This window comes from Rhineura floridana, chromosome 20, assembly GCF_030035675.1.
Source record: "Rhineura floridana isolate rRhiFlo1 chromosome 20, rRhiFlo1.hap2, whole genome shotgun sequence".
NCBI classification, from domain to species: domain Eukaryota; kingdom Metazoa; phylum Chordata; class Lepidosauria; order Squamata; family Rhineuridae; genus Rhineura; species Rhineura floridana.
In genome coordinates, this window is record NC_084499.1 from 1209790 (window position 1) to 1225899 (window position 16110).

Here is a 16110-nt window from a genome sequence, read left to right on the forward strand (position 1 = left end):
CTGCAACCTTTCCTCATAAGGGAGTCGCTCCATCCCCTTGATCATTCTGGTTGCCCTCTTCTGAACCTTTTCCAACTCTATAATATCCTTTTTGAGATGAGGCGACCAGAACTGTACACAGTATTCCAAATGCGGCCGCACCATAGATTTATACAACGGCATTATGATATCGGCTGTTTTATTTTCAATACCTTTCCTAGTTATCGCTAGCATGGATTTTGCCTTTTTCACAGCTGCCGCACACTGGGTCGACATTTTCATTGTGCTGTCCACTACAACCCCGAGGTCTCTCTCCTGGTCGGTCACCGCCAGTTCAGACCCCATGAGCGTATATGTGAAATTAAGATTTTTTGCTCCAATATGCATAATTTTACACTTGTTTATATTGACTTGCATTTGCCATTTTTCCGCCCATTCACTCAGTTTGGAGAGGTCTTTTTGGAGCTCTTCACAATCCCTTTTTGTTTTAACAACCCTGAACAATTTAGTGTCGTCAGCAAACTTGGCCACTTCACTGCTCACTCCTAATTCTAGATCATTAATGAACAAGTTGAAAAGTACAGGTCCCAATACCGATCCTTGAGGGACTCCACTTTCTACAGCCCTCCATTGGGAGAACTGTCCGTTTATTCCTACTCTCTGCTTTCTGCTTCTTAACCAATTCCTTATCCACAAGAGGACCTCTCCTCTTATTCCATGACTGCTAAGCTTCCTCAGAAGTCTTTGGTGAGGTACCTTGTCAAACGCTTTTTGAAAGTCTAAGTACACTATGTCCACTGGATCACCTCTATCTATATGCTTGTTGACACTCTCAAAGAATTCTGATAGGTTACTGAGACAGGACTTTCCCTTGCAGAAGCCATGCTGGCTCTGCTTCAGCAAAGCTTGTTCTTCTATGTGCTTAGTTAATCTAGCTTTAATAATACTTTCTACCAGTTTTCCAGGGACAGAAGTTAAGCTAACTGGCCTGCAATTTCCAGGATCCCCTCTGGATCCCTTTTTGAATATTGGCGTTACATTTGCCACTTTCCAGTCCTCAGGCACGGAGGAGGATCTGAGGGACAAGTTACATATTTTAGTTAGCAGATCAGCAATTTCACATTTGAGTTCTTTGAGAACTCTCGGGTGGATGCTATCCGGGCCCGGTGATTTGTCAGTTTTTATATTGTCCATTAAGCCTAGAACTTCCTCTCTCGTTACCACTATTTGTCTCAGTTCCTCAGAATCCCTTCCTGCAAATGTTAGTTCAGGTTCAGGGATCTGTCCTATATCTTCCACTGTGAAGACAGATGCAAAGAATTCATTTAGCTTCTCTGCAATCTCCTTATCGTTCTTTAGTACACCTTTGACTCCCTTATCATCCAAGGGATTATATATTTATGTATATCTCGAGAACCGAACCACCTAGAAACTTAATTTTTTTTTTAATTAAAGCTGAGAATCCGGGCCACCTAATGGGCTAAACGGGTGCCGGGTGGCATGCAGAGAATCTGGGTAAAACCCAGCTAACCCAGCAATATGGCAACCCTAGTTAAAACACATGGTGTGGCAATGACGTTTGACTGCCGTCATTGTTCCAACATGTTGTGATGAATTCTTGACAGTGTCCAAAATGTTGTACGCTGCTCTGGTTTCTACATGGATGAAGGAGGACAGTCTGGAAATCTTTTAGTTTTACGGACTGTTGTGATGTTAACCAAAAGAAAATCTGCCAAACTTCATAGAGATGCATTTCTTTTATTTTTAAGCACTATAACTAGCCTCTGTGTAGAGTTGTTATTCATCCTTAAGTGTCCTGAAAAGGCTTGCAGGAAATGAGGGAGGGTGGAGCATTGAAGGAAAGGTGAGATTGGAAGCTCCCAAAATGGTTCTGATGCTCCAATTAAAATCCAAGCCACAGAAGATGTTTGCCTTCAGCCTTGCTTGAAAGGGTAGCTTCTGGGGAAACTGCTCTGTGGGGGGCTGGGGGGGCACCTCCAGCAGGGGAACTGTTTGCCGTGATGGTATTCCTGGGGAATGGGCTTTTGCTCCCCAGTGCAGAAGAGCCTCTTAGATGTCTGCTGCTTTGCTGAAGGGGCTGCTTTGGAGGGCTGCTCTTGATGAAGCCCACCCCCACAGGGAACCCAAGGGGCAGGGATTGGGGGGTCAGCTTCTTGACTGGGAAAATGTTTCTAGTCAGATCATTTCCAAGTTTCCTCTGGGGCCAGCAGGCGGGATGAACTTGCCCGTCTTTATGCCACAGGAAGGGTAAGCGTGTCCTCTCTCTTTTTCTGTCTCCAGGGCTTCCAAAAGATTTCAAGGAGTGGGCATTTTAGTTCACAGGCAAACAGGCCTGGCTCTGACCCCTTTGCCTGAAAGCCCCTGTCAGGCCTTGACTGTGATGGCTGCTTGAGGGGAAACTGTCAGCCCTGTGGCGTTGGGAAGGCTGTGTAGGGTCAGCAAGGGGGAAGCATCACACGAAATCTAGAAGAGAGAGGCTCTGCAGGGCTGTTGGCAAGAAGGAGGGGAGCAGAGTGAGGCTAGGCAAGAAGGGGGTTAGTCATGGTCATTAAGTTCAGTGGGTCTGTGTGGTGCTAACATTGAATACAACCCTACTTAGCTCTCAACGTAAACGTTTGCTTCATATCTCAGGTTGCACAAATGCTAGAACATTTTTTTTCTTAGAGAATCTGCTAATTATAGTGGTAGTGTGTGTGTGTGGGGGGGAAGACTGGTCCCTTCCTAACCCCTCCAATGACCTTGCAGGGCTGTGGTGAGAATAAAAGGAGAAAGAGCAGGGGCCCCCTCTGATAGGAGAACGGAAAGGCCAACTGTCTTGATTAAGTCAAGTGAAGGAGCTTGCCTGCTTATCGGCCTGTTCAGAGGCAGACTTCGGAAAGTCGGAGATCATGGCCAGTATTCAACGCTAGTTCTACTCAGAGTAGAACCTAGCTGACTACAACCACAAGGGAGTTTCTTGGGGAAACCATCAGCCCTTTGGCGCATGCCACCTTCTTCTGGATTGTGGAAAGGGAAGTTTGTGGGTGTCCTAAATCCCTGACTTGTCGCAAGGGAGCTGGATGAGGTGCCAGTTTGGTTCCCTCCAGACCTATGACCCCCCTCCCCCCAGAGCCATTCCCTGCCCCACCCCCAGGACGTGTGGAGAGACTTTTGCCCAGATGGGGGAGGGGGCATGTTTTGAGTTCCCAGGCCCCCTCTCCCTGCTGAATGCTCTGTTTCTGCGAGGGAGAGTTCTCACGCTATAAATACACCATCAGTGATAAGGGAAGGCAGGGGAGGGGGACAGGCTTGGAAAGAACCCTGCCCAAGGAGCAATATATATGTGTGTATATATATTTGCTGTTACTAAAAATATGTGGGTCTGCTTGTCCTCCCTTTAGTTTGCAGTTTAAAAGGAGAGCAGGCTGGAGGGCAGCCCTTAGGGCCAAAGGCTGCTCTAGATGCCCCCAAATTCTACAAGAGTTTTATGCTCCCCAGATGTGGAGGGCCACCCTAGGCCTGAGTGCTGGGGGGGGATCAGTGAGACAAGGAGAGAAATTCCCAGAAATTAATCCTCCTTGGCCAAAGGAAGGAAGATACTTTCCCACAAGCTGCTGAAGCCGAGAAGCTGGCAGCGCCAGTGCAGGGCACCTCATAAAATTATGCATCTTGGAGCAAAAAATCTGAATTTCACATATACGCTCATGGGGTCCGAACTGGCGGTGACCGACCAGGAGAGAGACCTCGGGGTTGTAGTGGACAGCACGATGAAAATGTCGACCCAGTGTGCGGCAGCTGTGCAAAAGGCAAATTCCATGCTAGGGATAATTAGGAAAGGTATTGAAAATAAAACAGCCGATATCATAATGCCGTTGTATAAATCTATGGTGCGGCCGCATTTGGAATACTGTGTACAGTTCTGGTCGCCTCATCTCAAAAAGGATATTATAGCATTGGAAAAGGTTCAGAAGAGGGCAACTAGAATGATCAAGGGGATGGAGCGACTCCCTTACAAGGAAAGGTTGCAGCATTTGGGGCTTTTTAGTTTAGAGAAAAGGCGGGTCAGAGGAGACTAGGGTTGCCAGGTCGGAACCATCCAAAAACCTGAGAAAATGGGGGCGGGCCCTAGTGATGTCACAGGGCGGGCCCTAGTGACATCATTTAACATGATACATTGTATCAACCACAGTTGCTTGGAGCATACCATTCAAAAAAAATTCTCTGGAGATTAAAATAGAAATCTTACCTAAAATAGGGTGCTCCTAGGTCCATCTGAAGTGACAAGGTCATTCTTTCTCACAAGCTTAGGGTGATGCAAAATGGAAATGGACTGCCTTCAAGTTGATCCCAGATAGGGTCTTCATGGTAAGCAGTATTTAGACAGAGGTGGTTTACTATTGCCTTCCTCTGAGTCTGAGAGGCAGTGACTGGCCCAAGGTCACCCAGTGAGCTTCATGGCTGTGTGGGGATTCGAACCCTGGTCTGCCAGGTCACAGTTCAACGCCTTTAGGGAACATTTAATCTAGCTTACTTGCTTCTGGCAAGAAGGGTTTACGTGCCCTCAGGCCAGGCCATTATTGGAGGAAAGGAGCTTAGTGTTGCAGAGATGTTAGATGGGAGCACAGATGGATGCCCCTGAAGGCAGCAACTGTAAACATGCTTATTAAGGAACTAAGCCCCATAGAACTCAACAGGACTTACTTCTGAGTAGATATAGTTTGGATTGTGCTGTTAGTAAAGCTTGACTAGGGATCCTCTGCAAAGACATCCGGAGACATGATAGAAGTGTATAAAATTATGCATGGCATTGAGAAAGTGGATAGAGAAAAGTTCTTCTCCCTCTCTCATAATACTAGAACTCGTGGACATTCAAAGAAGATGAATGTTGGAAGATTCAGGACAGACAAAAGGAAGTACTTCTTTACTCAGCGCATAGTTAAACTATGGAATTTGCTCCCACAAGATGCAATAATGGCCACCAGCTTGGATGGCTTTAAAAGAAGATTAGACAAATTCATGGAAGACAGGGCAATCAATGGCTTCTAGCCGTGATGGCTGTGCTGTGCCACCCTAGTCAGAGGCAGCATGCTTCTGAAAACCAGTTGCCGGAAGCCTCAGGAGGGGAGAGTGTTCTTGCACTCGGGTCCTGCTTGCGGGCTTCCCCCAGGCACCTGGTTGGCCACTGTGAGAACAGGATGCTGGACTAGATGGGCCACTGGCCTGATCCAGCAGGCTCTTCTTATGTTCTTATGTTCTCACTAGCACAGCATCTGCTTTACAGGGCAAGCAGCTGAAGGAAACTCAGGTCAAGGAGCCAGCAACAGGGAGGAACTCATGCACACACACACCCATTTCCAATCAGTGACCAGTCAGACCTGGGCTTAATCTGCCCTCCCCAAAAAAATCTGTTTTCAGTCCCAGAGTCCAGTTCTCCTGTGCATGAAAATGTCTAAGAGTTTCAGAGTAAATGTAAAGTATACTTTTAACCAGCATAGCTACACACGAGCATACACACACTTTCTGAAATATTTGTGTGCGCTCATCTCCACATCCGAAGCTCATGCAAGGGTATATTGATTGAGAAACCCCAGCTAGCCAAGCAGACATCTGCCTGCATGACCTTTGTGTGCGGCAACATCATTGTACGCAGAGGCATTCCTCCCTGCGCTTGAGAATCAGCCTTGGCGGGGGGGGGAGTGAAACCCATCAGGACTCCCTCAAAAACATTATAGGGAGGAGCCATGATTTGGTGGTGGAGCCCCTGCCTGCCGGTTTGGTATACTAAGGCAGCTTAGTTGCAGTTATCCTGGTTTCAGTACATCTCCGCCTCTGGGTTGTGAATCTGGGGACACGTGGCATCAGGTGAACTCCGCCCCTTTTTATGCAAAATCTGGTGCATTTCCCCTTCAAGCCAGCTTCACACTGACTCCAAAACTGATCCGCAGTTGCTACTCTGAGGCGTGTCTGATAGAAATGCTTTCTTGTGGGCAATCCTGAAAGCTCTGACATCAACACTGGGGCTAGGTGTATTCCAATATCTGAAAGATCCTTTTACCCCTTATAGACCCAGGCTATCACTGCGCTGTGCAGGTGAAGGCCTCGTGCAGATACCATCTTATCAGGAGGTCCATTCCGCACAACATAGCAAACGGACCTTTAGTGTGGCGGCACCTACCCTGTGGAATTCCCTCCCCTTAAATATTAGGCAGACGCCATCTCTGTTATCTTTTGGCGCCTACTGTAGACTTTCCTCTTTCAAGAAACCTTTTAAGTAGAGACCTTATCCCAGTCTGTGTCTATGTTGGAATTGCTTTTTAAGCTGTTTTAAAAATGTTTTTAAGATGTTTTATTTTTGAGATGCTTTACAGGTTTTTTAGTGCTTTGTTTATTGCCCAGGGCTCCTCCTGGGAGAAAAGGCAGTTTAATAAATCTGATCAAATCAAACAATGAAGATGGGTACAGCCAGGTGCAGATTCATTTCAAACTGCACTCACACAAAATGGTCTCACTGCTTTTTGAGGAACAAGTGTGCACATGGTCTTAGATTCTCATAGCATTACTTGACCCTTGGGCTTCCCAATATCTTCTCTCAGAGACAGAAATTGCAAGATGTTATTTGCAGTTTTCGTGCAGCTCTGCTGTGACCCAGAGAAGTTTCTTCCCAGAAGAGGTTATTTTCGCATTTCATTTCCCTTGCCTGCCAGCCGTGAATAGGGATCGGCCAGAGGTATGGCCCTGGGCTACCCCCGCCCCCCAGGGCTTTTCCTGTGGCAGGCACTTGGTGGAAGGAGGTGGCTTCTGGAGCCCCTGTTTGGGGTTGCCTTCTTGGCTGGTGAGTCCCAGCTTGCCCAAACCTGCTCTGTTGTTGTTGTTATGTGCCTTCAAGTCGATTACGACTTATGGTAACCCTATGAATCAGTGACCTCTGATAGCATCTGTCGTGAATCACCCTGTTCAGTTCTTGTAAGTTCAGGTCTGTGGCTTCCTTGATGGAATCAACCCATCTCTTGTTTGGCCTTCCTCTTTTTCTACTCTCTTCTGTTTTTCCCAGCGTTATTGTCTTTTCTAGTGAATCGTGTCTTCTCATAATGTGTTCAAAGTATGATGACCTCAGGTTCATCATTTTAGCTTCCAGTGATAGTTCTGGTGTGGTTTAACACACAATTTGTCTTTTTCACAGGCCATGGTATGCACAAAGCTCTCCTCCAGCACCACATTTCAAATGAGTTGATTTTTCTCTTATCCGCCTTTTTCACTGTCCAACTTTCACACCCATACATAGAGATCAGGAATGCCATGGTCTGAATGATCCTGACTCTGGTGTTCAGTGATACATCTTTGCATTTGAGGACCTTTTCTAGTTCCCTCATAGCGGCCCTCCCCAGTCCCAGCCTTCTTTTGATTTCTTGACTATTGTCTCCATTTTGGTTAATGACTGTGCCGAGGAATTGATAATCCTTGACAGGTTCAATGTCCTCGTTCTCAAGTGCCACTTTTTCTTCCAAACTGCTTGCAAAGAGAGAGGGGGAAAGAGTTGTTGACTTCTGTCCAGTGTTTCTCTCTAAAAGGCAGGATTGGCCCCAGAGGTTGGAGCCAACAATCTAAGCAGGTGTTGGTAGTGGAAAAGGAGGGAGGTAGATTGCCTTTTTTGCAGGGTGCCGCCTGGGCCCGAAGTGACTTTTTTGTTTTTTGTTTTTGTTTTTTTTATCATTAATTTTATTCAAATTTTCAAACACAAAACAAAACAAAGCCTTATACGGTGCGGGACCACGATACCTTGCGGAACGCCTCTTCCAATATGAACCGGCCCGTGCACTACGTTCTGCTACGAAGGCCCTCCTCCGGGTTCCAACTCACAGGGAGGCCCGGAGGGTGATGACAAGATCTAGGGCCTTCTCAGTGGTGGCCCCCGAACTATGGAACAGTCTCCCCGAGGAAGTACACCTGGCGCCGACTCTGCTCTCCTTCCGGCGCCAGGTCAAAACCTTCCTATTCTCTGAAGCATTTTAAGTTACACTGATTTACTTTTAAAAATGTTTATTGTATTGGATTGATGATTGTATTTTAGTATTATTTTGTTATTCATTGTATTTTTATGCTATTTTATGTTCACCGCCCAGAGAGCTATTGCTAGTCAGGCGGTATATACATTTAATAAATAAATAAATAAATAAAAATAAAACAAAAAAGAAACAAATCAAACAATAAAATAAAATGTTGAATTCCGATTTGTCGCAGATCAGCCATAGGTCTATGATATATAACAAACCTGTCTCTTAACATATTACAAAATCACTTTCCTCCAGTAGTTATCTTAATTAATCATCAAATCTCATTAACATCGCTTTATTCTTTCCGCAAAAAGTCAAAGAGAGGTTTCCACTCCTTGAGAAATATATCCATCGATTTTTCTCCAAATAAACATGTCAATTAATCCATCTCATCAAGTCTGCTAGGTCCAATAATTTCAATAGCCATTTTTCCATTATCAGTGTTAATTCCATCTTCCAACTTCCATCCTTGCACCCATAATAATCTTGCTGTCATAGTCATAGTCATATAGTAAGAGTCTGATGGGAATTTCCTTCATCACAAATATTTCCTTGCCATCAATTCTGAATGTGTTGCTGAAATATTGTTGTAAGGTCATATCTCTGTTCCTCTTTTTTACGAAATGCACTAGCACATCTCTTGAGAGTTTTTCCATTGTCACATATCTGGAATTAATTCTATAAATTTTCTCTGTTTCAAGTTCCATCAAATCATTCCAGTCCAGAAATTCCATCAAAACATTGATAGCTTTATCTCTGATATCTTCATCAATTTCTCCAGAGACAACGCCGAATTCCAAACAGTAATCTTTATCTCCAGGATCCACAAACTCCAAATATTTTTCCAGTTCCACACTTGATATATCTGTTCCAATCTCCGGGACTTGCATCCTCCCTTCAATTTTTGCCATAAAGTCCAAATCTTTTTCCAATTCCACATTTGATATATCTGATCCAATCTCCAGAATTTGCTCCTTCCCTTTAATTTCTTTTTCATCTTCTATTGCTTGTCCATCTGCTTTTTTTCTCATATAATCCTTTATTTCTTTCAGCTCCTGTTTCACTTTACCAAATTCAGTTGCCATCTCTTGTCTACTCCGTCCCAGTTCTTGTTTCGTTATCTTAATCTCATCCATTATCTTCTGAAACATATCCAGAGGGGAAAACCCTTCCAGGGGTATATCCAGGGTCTCTGCCACTTCTTTGATTGTCATTCTTAAAGCCGGAAAAAAAACCCTTCAAATTTCCAATATAGCCACAATTCCCAAGCAAAGAGTAATTTGCTTCTTTTTCCAGCAATAAGGGAGTTAATATTCCAGGCCTGTTGACATCATCTGGCCAGCACAGTTCTTATCTCCCGCACGTCCAAGAATGCAAAACAAATTTGGTTCACAGCGCCGAACAATTAGTAACATACACGAACAGCAGATTCGTCTAAAGAAAGTAGTCCAAGAAAAAGTAGTCCCAGACATATATCAATCAAATAATCATCTAAATCAGATTTTCTCTTCGGGTAAGTTGCCCCTCATCCGTTTTAATCTTTATAGTTTCCAAATTCAGGCCAGCTTTTTGCCATAAAAAATAAGATAAGCTTTTTAAATTTTCTTTCCTCCTCCTTAATTCCTTGTATAAAAGAGAGAAGTGTAACTCACCCAGGTATCTTAATTGCTGATTCTTAAACAAATCTCTTTTACTGTAGTAATTTAAGCCAAATGATAAGATTAGACAGAAGAAAGCTCGCCCGTTGTGGATCGTTTAAAAGAAAAAACGTCTCGCTTTTTTTCAGCCCAGCTTGTTGGAAGTCCTAACTCCGTCCTCGGCTGCTAGGTATGCCTTCTTATCCCAGGGAATTCCTGATCAATTCCAGCCACCGACAGCCCAATGAAGTTTCTGTGGATAATCTTCGGTTCACCCTTGCCTGGGAGAACATTTATACCAGTCAAAGTTCCCTTTTGACTGATTTTAAACTGAAAAAAGCTTCCTCTGAGACAAAGCTCATCTCAGAGGCTGCCACAGGCAGAGCAATCCTTCCGGGAAGTTCCCCGAAGTGACTTTTTTGGTCCAGAGTGCAATATGCCTCCTGCCCTTCTTCCTCCTTGTCTCCAACCACCTTCTGTATCAAAGCCCTGGGAGGCTGCGCCTGGAACCTGCTTCCCTTGGGGACCCTCCAGAGTCTGCCAAAACACAATAGCTTTCCTGGATCAGACCCGTGGGCCCACCTGCTTCCAGTTTCTGACCAGCCAAATGTGTCTGCAAAGCCCACAAGTGGGCTACAGAAGTGATACCCCCCAGCATCCTCTACCAAGAGGTAGACTGCCTCTGAACACAGAGGATTCATTTTGCATATTGAGTGTCAGACTGCCTGGACGCTTTACTCTCTTAATGATAGATTCAGAGAGAAAGATCTTTATTAATTTGTCTCATTTTTAAATAAATAACTAAAAGCAAACTAGAGGAGTGGCCCATTACTGCATGCTGGGACATTGAATTCACAGCATTCATTCTGTGTTGGCTGAAGATTTGCTTCCTTTTTGTCAGTCTTGAATTTTATGCGGGTAACTCCACAATGTTGGGTTACAAGAGAGGAAGGAAAATTTCACTCCCTGCCGCCATTTTATAAACCTCTTTATCGTGGGCAGAAGCATTTCCCCGTAGGGCAAGGCTTTCCATCCCCATGATTGTTCTGGCCTGCCTTGCCCCCCAAGAAGGAACCAGGCATGTGTCTCCCTCTTGTCTTAGGACGAGTCTTGCTGCATTGGGAGCAGCAGAGCCTGGTGCCGTTTGTGCTCAGGAGGGGCGGTCTTAATCTGCTCAGGCCTTTATCCGCGTGGATTGTCTTAACATCCGACCTGGCCCTGAGACAAGAATGTCAGCAAGTGGAAGTGAGGAAGAAGTCTTGCGGAGGGGGGAGGGGGCAGGCTTCTGTTTGAATGGTGGGGAAAAGACAGGGCCTGGACCACTCCAAGGTTGTCCTTAGGATTCTCCTGGCCTCCATTCAAAAAGCATGAGAGCAAGCCAGACACAATAGCCCAGCCTGACGTCAACTCCAGAAGTCACTTCCTCTCTGAATTTGAGGGGCTTTGTGCAGGAGGGAGGGGAGCAGGGCAGGGATTGAGTGAGGATTAGTGGGACCAGATGGGCTCTGAGTTTACCAGGAGGGCTTGAGCGCATCCAGAAATGTTTTGCCCACAGGGCCTGATCCTTGGAGAGAGTTTTGAGGATTTTGTGCATCTGGGGGAGAGATTTGGGGTTGGGATCTGTGGCCCTGCCTTCTTTCTTTGATCATATCCTGCTTTGTTTCTTGATCAGATTGTTTCTGGTGGATTCTGTAGGGTAGGAGATGGAAGGCAGGTGGCATGATCTCTTGGATGGGGCTGGCTTTTGGGGGGGTGGAGGAGGAGGATCCTGCTTCCCAAACATGCCTTTTCTGAATTAAAGCTTTGGACTCTCATCTGAGAAAGGGAGAGAGTAAAAAAAGGGCACACCATCGGAGGAGGCCTCTCTGGTGTTTCTTTGTGAGTTGCCATTTTTATTTATTCATTTATTGTATTACCATTATTTTTACCCCGCCCTTTTTCCAAAACTGGAACTCACAGCAGCTTCCAGATAAAAGCACATATATAATTTGGGATGTGCCTCCTGTTTAGAAGAAGAAAAGCTCAGAACAGAAATGTGATGGGCAACCTCCTCTGAGAGCAGATCATTTTGCAGCTGAATGATCCTTTGCATAATTATCCATCCTCAGTGAGCAGTGACTCATTGAGAGAGACAGTGGGTAGCCTCCTCTGAACTTTGCAGCTGTAAAGTGTGCCTGTGCATATATTTCTTCATTCTGCATATCTTAATTTTATTTTGTCTGGCAAGGAACTATATAGAACATGAAGAATTGCCCTGTCTGCTAATCACTTAACTTCCTCTTCATCCTGGGTTCTACATTGTTCCTGTATTTTGAAGTTTGCCATCACAACCATAAGGGCTAGAAACATGTTCTCTTTACTGAATGCAGGTTCTGGAAGCTCAAATTCTGAAGAGCAAGAGGTGTAAAATGGAGTAAACACAGCTCTGTGCTGTGAATTTTGACTGCAGTGTTGTTTGCAACCAATAAGCAGCTTAGCTTTGGGGCATGATGGTTGTTGCTGGTCTCCAGCCCTGTTGCTTTGAGCCAGATTAACCTTTTTGTATATTTGTGAACCAAAAATATCTCATTTATTAGGTTTGAAAGGGTTAGTTGGCCATTGGCAACTGCCAGAAGAGACGGAGTTTTAGTTGATCATACACAGAGACACGTGCACACATAGATTGAACAGGCAAAACCGATGACAGCATAATCTCCTTCAGTGATAATGGGAATGCCCAGGCGTGGAAATAAAAGCACCCCCCCCCCAGTGCTAGTGCTTGATCCGGGAGTGCTTTGCTGAGGCTGAATGGAGAACAGAACCCAGCACAGTTGGCTGGCAAGAGGGTATTTGCCTTGCAGATTCTGACCTCAGCAATGGCCTGCTTCCTCTTTGGAAAAGGTGTCCATTGCCATCCCTTTGAGCATCAGGGAGGAGCTGGGGGCTTCTTTTGAGGGCAGGCGGGGAGTTTGGCTGTGAAATCTGCTTTGAATGTCAAGGGCTCAAGCCTGGACTGTCGGAAGTAATAATAAAAATAAAAAGAGGGTGCCCCCTGAGCATGGGCAAGGTGCCTGCATCAAACCCAAGGCCGATTGGATTCAACATTATTTTCCCACCCCGGCCAAGCAAGACGCTACTGGAAATGGCAAGCCAGGCCTGAGAGCTTTTCCCTCCTTCCCACCACTCTATTGTTTTATGTATTGTGTTTTTATCCCACCTTTCATCTGACAGGGTAGCTTACAATTGGCACATGAAAACAGCAGTAAAACCAATCCTAAAGCAATACTTCCAACACTTAATACGACTGCGTAATTAAAACAAGCCATATATACTGCAGCAACTGCTAAGTGTGTTTTCAGCTGGTCTCACCCAAGCACTGGATGCATTTCCTTGTTTTGGACTACAAATTTTGTACTACAACTCCCAGCAGCCCCAGGCAGCATGGCTGTACAGTCTATTCCAGCACAGCCATGTTGGCTAGGGCTGATGGGAGTTGTAGTCCAAAACATCTGGAGGGCACCAGGCCAAGGAAGGCTGCCATACTGAAGAGCTGCTGTCAGGCCCAATGCTTGGCATTAGTGGGGACATTGGTGATGCACACACAGTAGTGTAGCGGCAGATTCAGAAGTGCAGGGTGCCTTCATGTTAGTCACAGCCATGCTCCTCCTTTTTTTGCTGCAGGGTTGAGAATGAGATCCTTGTGAATGCCTTCTCCCACAACAACAGATATCCCTAGGAGCCAATAAGCATAAAAGGGGAGAGTGTTATTTGCTGAGAAGAGTCTACTCAGTGGCTGACTCCTTTCACTCTGATTGGCTCCAATCAGCAGGAAAGGACAAGGAAGCATGTTAGAAGGCTCTTCTCAGGCTCCCCTTTCATGCTGATTGGCTCATAGGATGCTAGAGACACCGGGACCCTACTGGGACCCTGCTCCCAAAAAGGTAAAGGGTGTAAGACCCCCCCAAGAGCCCAGACAACTGCACCCCTGTGCACACGGCATAATCCAGGCCATTCCCACACCAGCCCTCATTAGCAGGGACACACATGGAGACCGACCGACCGCTGTTCTAGTTAAAGCACAGCCTTTTGTAGATATTTGCGCAGAAGCCAGTTCGATTGTTTTCGGTGGGGTTCCTTCCCAGGTATACGTGTGATAAGGTTGCAGCCTCAGCTTGGTGTTCCTGCCTTTTTTAAGAAAAAAGAAAAAGTGGAGGGGGCATAAGGCTGGAGTCCCTGGATCCTTGGTCCAGAGGAGGCCCCAGGCTGCAGCCATCAAAGCCAGGAGCCTGCTGTTTAATCTCCCCCCCCCCAACTAGCCAAGGCATTGCTGTGGATTTCCTGGTGCAATCCCCCCCTGCCCCCAGTCTCCCAGGGCCACCAGCCACTTAGGCAGAGAAGAAGCACTTGTAAGTAAACAGTGGTGCTGTGGGAAGTCCAGCTCAGGGCCGGGGTGGGTGGGCTTTCTCAGAGCAGAGCCCGGTGCTTCCTGCTTGGTGAGCACAATAGCCCCAGCAAACCACTGCTTCTTCCTTAACTGTCCTCCCCTCCCCTCTGTCCGGGGGGGGGGCTTTCCACCCTTTCCTCTTGCAGCGGCGTGAGCATCCCCACAGTGCCTAAGACATCTGGGGCAGAGCTGCTCCCCGTTCTCATTGGTGTCATTTGGGGTTGGGAATGCATTTTCAGTGCGCAGAATGTGGCAGTGGCTTCCAACCTCAGTACCTTGAGAGAGGAATGGGACATGTTCTAACTGGGGCAGGTCCACACCATGCATTTAAGGCACATCGATTTAAATCACATGACTTTCCCTAAAGAATCCTGGGAACTATGGTTTCCCCCCTTACAGAGCCACAAATTCCCAGCAGCCTTAACAAACTACAGTCCCCATGATTCTCTGGGGGATGCCATATGATTTAAATGGGCATCGGATGTGCTTTAAATGTCTGGTGTGGATCTGCATGATCTAGGAGGGAACGTCTGCCTGTGGTTATTAGCTGTAGCAGCTAAACAGGCCACCATTTACAGAAGCAGTCTATCTGTCAAGGCCATGGGCGGGAGGCGCACAGCGCAGGACTGTTGCATTTGCCTGGCTGGAAAGTGCTCTTGAACTCTCATAAGGCCTCCTGCTACCCAGGATTTTTATTTATTTATTTACAAGATTATATACCGCTCTTATCAGGCAAGGAGATATTGCATGTGCGCGGGCGTGTGCACGTGTTTGTGTGTAGAAACTTTTGCATGGCTGGTGTGTAGCCCACTGAACAAAGGCTAAGAGCTGCCTCTATGGCCCCACCCACTCATGGCATGCGGCCCCTGGACAATGACCAAGAAGGTATGGTGGCCCTCTGCTCTAGAACTAGCTAATGCCCTGTTGTTAAGGCCGTGTGGTGTGTGTGGGGAGGCAAGATTTCTGTCCCAGACTTTGACCGTGTTGCTCATCCTCAGCGTAGCCCTCCCTAAGAGGGCTGTTGTGAGGACATCCCCAAACTCCTTGGAGGAAGAGCAGGATAGCAAATAACTCCCTTGACCCAGGAGAAGCGGCTTCCCTCCCTGCAAGGCTCTCCAGGGCTGGGACTGCCCCTGCTTTCCTGCCGGCATCACCTGGCATATGCCTCCACCCCCCTAGGGAGGGAAGAGAGGACTTGTCTTTGTGGTGGCATTGGGACGGAACAGCCCCGGTCACTGTGCAGGGCTGGAAGCCTCCCTATGCTTGTGGCTGCCACTAGGAATGCATGCGCTCTCCCCCCAGAGTGCACACTTCCTCCAGAGTCACTGGGAGGTCACGGACAAGCGTTTGGGCTCTCTTTCTGATTAGGTAGAAGGAGCAGGTTCGTAGCTTGGGGGTTCTCCTAGAACCATCTCTGTCACTTGAGGCTCAAGTAGCCTCAGTGGCACGGAGTGCCTTCTACCAACTTCGGTTGGTGACCCAGTTACACCCCTGTCTAGATAGGGATAACCTGGCTTCAGTTGTCCATGCTCTGGTAACCTCCAAGTTAGATTACTGCAATGCACTCTACTTGGAGCTGCCTTTGAAGACGATTCGGAAACTGCAGCTTGTGCAAAATGCAGCGACCAGATTGGTAACAGGGACCAGACGATTCAAACATATAAAACCAATTCTGGCCCGCTTGCATTGGCTGCCTGTATGTTTCCGAGTTCTATTCAAGGTCCTGGTTTTAACCTATAAAGCCTTACACAGCTTAGGACCACAATACCTGATGGAACGCCTGTCCCAGCATGAACCCACCCGTACACTAGGCTCAACATCCAAGGCCCTCGTCCGGGTGCCTACTCCAAGGGAAGCTGGGAGTCTGGCAACAAGGGAGAGAGCCTTCTCAGTGGTGGCCCCCAAATTATGGAATGGTTTTTCTGATGAGGTGCGCCTGGCGCCAACACTGTTATCTTTTCGGCGCCAGGTCAAGACTTTCCTCTTCTCCCAGGCATTTTAGCATGTGTTTATAAATTGT

The 16110-nt window shown here is 46.6% G+C and overlaps 1 protein-coding gene across 10 annotated transcripts in view; it reads left to right on the forward strand.

Annotated features, from left to right (window-relative positions):
* The window catches only part of EXD3 (exonuclease 3'-5' domain containing 3), a 184993-nt gene that overhangs the window by 105053 nt on the left and 63830 nt on the right, over positions 1-16110 (forward strand). Inside the window, exon 21 of one of the 10 annotated variants that reach the window (XM_061603982.1) lies at positions 9817-9919. The exons of the other annotated variants lie outside the window; for them this stretch is intronic. Coding sequence (XP_061459966.1) covers positions 9817-9915 — 99 coding nt within the window. The 3' untranslated portion in view covers positions 9916-9919. Of the gene's footprint in view, positions 1-9816; positions 9920-16110 lie in introns of those variants that run through there. 10 annotated transcript variants of the gene reach the window in all.